Source organism: Grampus griseus (genome assembly GCF_964374135.1).
Source record: "Grampus griseus genome assembly, chromosome: 13".
NCBI lineage: Eukaryota > Metazoa > Chordata > Mammalia > Artiodactyla > Delphinidae > Grampus > Grampus griseus.
Genome location: NC_139007.1, coordinates 41,772,622 through 41,778,621, shown reverse-complemented (window position 1 = coordinate 41,778,621; position 6,000 = coordinate 41,772,622). Strand labels below are relative to the sequence as shown.

The window sequence follows — 6,000 nt, the reverse complement described above, 5'->3', positions numbered from 1 at the left end:
TTCCTTAATGGATTTTTTTCTGTTCCTTTGAGGAGTATTAAATTTTTATTTGGCAAATAAGTTACTCATGGATCATCTTGATTCTCTCAAGTCTTATTTTTAAACTTTGTTAAGGTTAGTATACATTAACCTTTAATCTAGTGCTACTTTAGACCTCCTACTAAGACATGACCTTTCTGAGGACTCTACTCAATGCCCCACAGGTTCAATAAGGTCTTTCTACTCTGGCTGGTTGGAATTCAAACATCTCCTAGCACTGTGTGAGCTCTCAGAATTTCTCCATTTATAAATCCCTGATGAAAAGCTTTTCTTTTCACCTCATGTAGCACACATGCATCTATATGCATGTAATTATAAGCTAATAAACCTTTCACTTAAAAAGGTTTATATATATATGTATATATCTTCAGGAGCAGAAAAGTAGACAAGAAACTGGAGAAACTATATCTGACACTAAAGTCAGTCTTTTGGAGAAAAAAAAATTTCATGGGATGAAGAGTGGCAACCATCAAGAGGTAAAGAAAGCAAGCTGACTTTCTTGGAACTATTACAAGAAGAAAAAGAAAAGAGAAAGAGCTGGCCTACACCTCAAAACTGAACCTTAAGTCTAATCGAATAAAATTAAAAAATAAAATCTGAGGTTTCTCAATACTAACTGTAGACAATTTCAAGATGACTGGTTGGGACTTGAGGTAACAGTGTGATGATGAGACATCATTTTTCCTGGAAAAATAGGGGTTAGAATCACAGCCTTGACCTCATTATAATAAATTTAACCAATAACCTGAGCTCCCATATGATAGCAGTGTATATGCTTTGCAGATTAACCATGAACTAAGAATTTCCTTCAGTCTTGGGTATTATTTAAAAATGCATAAGCCACAGGGCTCCATTTCTCACCCAATATAATCATTCCTGGGCAGAACATTATCAAAAGACAGAAAGACGGAAACTGGCTTAGGCTATTCAAGTGAAAGGATTCGGCTAAGTAGCAACCCAAAAATAAGCAAAGGAAATCAGCGCAAAACACATTAAGCATTTAGAATGGGCCCTTCCTGACTGATAATCAAGGTGGCTTAAGCTTCATTGTGAATTGTTGATATTAATGATCCACTGTGAGCAAGATGATCTCTAAGGCACTTTCTAAAGGTGAAATATTATTCTGTCTTATCTATCAAACATAACTGATGGCTTATCACTACACATGTTTTACAGACTACATTCCGGTCTTTCCCTACAAAAAGTAAATATTTCAACTACTGTCACCATCCAAAGGTGCCACCACTTTTATTTGCTTACCAGATCATAAGATGATACTGGTCCATTACCCTTGACCTAGTCAAACCTCTACAAAAGACTTAATGGTGGCATTTAGGATGCATTTCCTTGCTGCTTTGTGCAGGTGGCTTTCTCATTGTTGCAAAGACAGTGATGGGAACATTAGTTATTGTCAGGCAATGATTTCCAGGGCATCTTCGGAGTTGCCTAAATAAAAGAGAAAATGACATGTACTTAGATATGAAAAAGGAAATTTTTTTCAGAGAACCAAAGTTTGAGTGTATATTCATTCAACTGTTTTAAGTCTTTTTGAAATCTCTGAATGTCACAAAATAAATATAACACAGTGGCACTAATGAGGCAGACATTTTAGACTTACATTGCAAAGAAATTGTTGTTAAATGTTGTGCCATACATTTAATCAAAAGAAACTTATAAATACAAAGACAACCCTCCAGATGTTCTTTTGAAAGGTATGCAGTGATTGCTAAATGGCAAAGAAAAGTGGGGCAGGGGGGAGTGAATAGTTATAAACATAAGTGATAATACTATGGCAATTCATACATAAATGCACCTTAAAATCACTCCAATTGAGTGATTTTAAAACTAGACTATTTGTGGAAAAATATAAAACTGAACATATTATTCCACATACTATTCAAATGTTGATAGGATCTCAGGTTTAAAAGAGCCCTTAAATAACATCTAGTCTAAAAATACACCTAGTGCTTGAATTTCCTCTCCAATATCCTCATCAAATAATAACCCAACCTTAAACATTTCTAAAGACTATTGATCAGTATTTCCCGAAGTAGCCTATTTTATCCTTGAATAACTCTGATGTTTAAAATACCTACCTTATTAAGCTTAAATCTGTGTTCTGAAAATTCCAAGCCATGAGAAATCAAACAATGTACTATGGTAAACAGAAGGAAAGTGGAATAAATCCTATTATAGTTTTCTTCAATTTTGCAAAAATAGAATCTTCACCTCTCTATCACTCTCCTTCTGCCAAAGGTCAAGTCAAAGCCAAAGTGACACTGACTCTGAGGTCTGAGTCTTTTTCATATTTTGTAGCCTTAGGCCTAGCACAGTGCCCTGCACATAACAGCACTAAAGGCTTTGCTTATTTGATTGAATGTTATATAATCTTGAAACTATTAACAAAAAACTAGCTAAATATTTACCCCCCAAAATTGGTCTATCATTCAGACTTACAATATACAGACTCTATACTAAGAAAACCTAGGCTCTGGTAATACTAATTTAATAATAGCAATGCTCCTAGGCTTCTTTCTTACTAATTGAATGTCAGCTAAAGCTTGCATTGATGATAGCCATTACATATCTCCTCAGTTGTTAGGACAAGAAGCCTTTTTACCTGGTTAGTAACATCTCTTTCCCGTTACAGGAAGCACTGGAGCTCAGCCCAGGCTCCAGCCCAACTGAAGGATCTCCCCCTTCCATTGGAAACCTCCTTGGCTGGGTCCCAAACCAAAAAGGCACAATTCACTGAAAACCTAGATTAGAAAGTTAAAATAATGGAGAGGAGGGGTGAGTTGTTTTTAAATAGTTCTTTGAAATTCTTAATATTAATTTTGCTATAGGCATATAGGAACATTCTGAAAACGACATACTTAAATATCTATAAAAGTACATAAATACTCTATTATATAACTCTCCTTTACATACAATTTTAAGTCTTGAGCAAATATAAAATAGCCACTAGATGATAAAGTAAACTGTGCCCCATGGTTAACATAACTGAAGTCCATTTATGTTATGTGAAAAAAAATTGTTTTCCTTTGAATGGTTATGGCAATTGACAAGCTTGAGCTCCCACTGCCTCTCTGCCTATCTAAACCCTTGTCTTCCTTTGAAGTACAGGAGTTTCACATCTGCCTGATACCTACAGCTATTCCTTCTCTTCCTGGTGATTATTTGTTACCCCCTGCCTCTCTACATTTACAGTGCATTAGTTAAGAAAGTGCCTTGGAAGAGCTGGACTGACCTGGATTCAAATCCTGGCTCTGGCTCTTCCCAACTATGTGATCTTAGGCAAGGTACTTAACCAAGTATGCTTCTCAAAGATAAATTGAGCTTGGGGCTTCCCTGGTGGCGCAGTGGTTGAGAGTCTGCCTGCCGATGCAGGGGACACGCGTTCGTGCCCCGGTCCGCGAGGATCTCACATGCTGCGGAGCAGCTGGGACCATGAGCCATGGCTGCTGAGCCTGCGCAAAGGGAGAGGCCACAGCAGTGAGAGGCCCGCGTACCACAAAAAAAGAAAAAAAAAAGATAACCTGAGCTTAATAATATTATCTACCTCCAGGGTAATAGTGGGGATTAAATAAAGTAATACATGTGAAATGCAGTGCCTAACACGTAGTACAGGCTCAATAAATGTTAACTGCTATTACTCAGCAGATACTACTGAGCATGATTAAATATATACATACACATATACAATGTAATGTATATATGAGATACATACGATATATATGATACACATACACACACACAACTACACAAAATAAGCTCCTCACTGCCTACTGTTGCCTCTGCTTGGAATTCTTCCCCACCTCACTGCTCCCACACTTTAGTTGTTAGGGCCAACTCATTCATTAAGTCTGAATTTAAATTTCACTTTCTCGGAGAAGATTTTTATAAACCCTCCATTATATGTTTTCTTAGCACTCTACTTCTGCTTTATAGCAGTTATTATCACTCTAATTCAGGATTTCTCAACTCTGACACTATTGACATTTAGGGTCATATAATTTTTTGTTTAGGAGGGAGGAGACTGTCCTGTGCATTGTAGGAAGTTTTGCAGCATCCAAGGCCTCCACTCACTCACTCACATGCCAGTAGCACCCCACCCCAAAGTTGCGACAAAAATATCTCCAGACATTGCCAAATATCACTTGGTAGAAAAGGGGAGAAAAATCTCCCCCTGTTGAGAACCAGTACTCTAATTTTTTTGTAAATGTTTTTGCTTAATCATTGTCCCCCCGACTCCCATTCCATGTCTGTCTTTGTCACCACTGATTAAATCCTTAATACCTAGAACAGTGTCTGGGACACAGTGAGTAATTAATAGCTCTATCTTGTATAAATTTACATGTCTTCAGCAAAGGGCAGGAAAAATGAAAAATGTCTTGTAACTGTTTCTTATGCCTAGTGCAGTTTTCTATGCCCAATAAGTAAGTGTTTATTGTGGTAATAATAAAACTAAATTATTAAAAGTTTTGGAATTTGAATATTATATAACAGTTTTTATAGACTGTGTGTCCATTATCAAAGAAAAAAGTGTTATGCTCAATGACAAGTTAGTAAAACCATAGTAAAAACTATGGTTTAGTATAACTAGCTATCATATGTAAGTATTAAGCTTCAGCTAACTTGATCAAGGATACACAGACTTACCAAAATAGGCCGAGTCTGATTCCTGTAGAGGTGAATAAATCAATTGCTTCTACTGACCTTCCAGAGAAGGCTGGAATTGCCAAAGGAATGATGATCAAATGTTCCAGTGATACCCAGAAATTGTGACACCAGAAGATTCTTTCACATAATTTCCTACCTGCTAACCAATATCACGATTCATAGCTCCAGCAACCAGCTGAAACCTAGCTAAAAAATGGTCTCTAAAGTTTGTTTTATTCTTGTTGTCATTGCCTTGTTTATTTTCCAACATTAAATATTTTAATCTATGAATTACTTTATCTATATCTATTCTAAACCGACAGTCTAATCAATCTGCACAAAATCACGAGATTCTCCTCACTTTATATCCCAGTCTCCTCATTACCTTTGTCTTCCAGACTTTCCCTTGACCAATAACCCAAATTAATCCAATCTAGCCATGTCCTCATCCTATGCCAAAAGCCTCAAACTGCACCTTTACAAATTTCTTTATCGTTCTTCCTATGTAGGACTCTCTAAACCCTCTCTCTAATGCCTGGACTACCTCTTCTCTCCTGTTTCCTCAAAAGGGGCTTGAAATTCCCAAGTGACAGGAATAAGGAGAAAGGAAGAATACATCTTATACTGTCTGCCTTCAGTAACATTATACCACTTCCAACACAAGAAAATTACAAGAATATACTCTATTTCCCCTCTCACACCCTGTATTACTTTGTTGTCATGTACTTTACATCTACGTTTACCATAAACCCCACTGCACATTATTATTAGTTCTTCTTTAAGCAATCATCTCTTTAGGAAGTTTTTCAAGAGAACTCTTTTATATATACCCCCATAATTATTTTCAGTGTTATCCCCTTGAGTAGGTCCAGATTTCCATCCAACAATTTTCCTTTTATCTGAAGGTTTTCATTTAAATTTTGGACTTCTGGTGATTAATTCATTCACCTTTTGAATGTTTTTCCTTAATCTTCATTTTTGAACATTCTTTTTGCTGGGTATAGAATCCTAGGTCAACAATTTTGTGGGTTTTTTTTTTTTTAAGGACTTTAAATATTCTTCTACAGTGTTTTTTGGCTTGCATTGTTTCCAACAAGAAAGTCTGCTGTCATTCTTATCTTCGTTCCTCTGTCTCCCCAACTCAGGATGGCTGCTGGGCTGTGTTTGGATGCTATTCATTAGAAAGAAACCACTAGGTCCAGCCCAGACTCAATGGAAGGTGATTACACAAAAATAGGAGGCAGATCATCTGTAGAGAAGTTCAAAAAAAAATAGGAGGCAGAGATCACTGGGTACCAT

The 6,000-nt window shown here is 36.6% G+C and overlaps 1 protein-coding gene across 1 annotated transcript in view; it reads right to left on the bottom strand.

Moving 5' to 3' along the window:
• Positions 1-1,358: 1,358 nt before the first annotated feature.
• The window catches only part of FAM229B (family with sequence similarity 229 member B), a gene marked incomplete at both ends in the record, with an annotated part of 8,885 nt that continues 4,243 nt past the window's right edge, over positions 1,359-6,000 (bottom strand). The window contains 2 exons of the mRNA XM_082668704.1: positions 1,359-1,485; positions 2,660-2,775. Of these exons, the coding sequence (XP_082524830.1) occupies positions 1,359-1,485; positions 2,660-2,775 (243 nt within the window). The remainder of the gene's footprint in view (positions 1,486-2,659; positions 2,776-6,000) is intronic.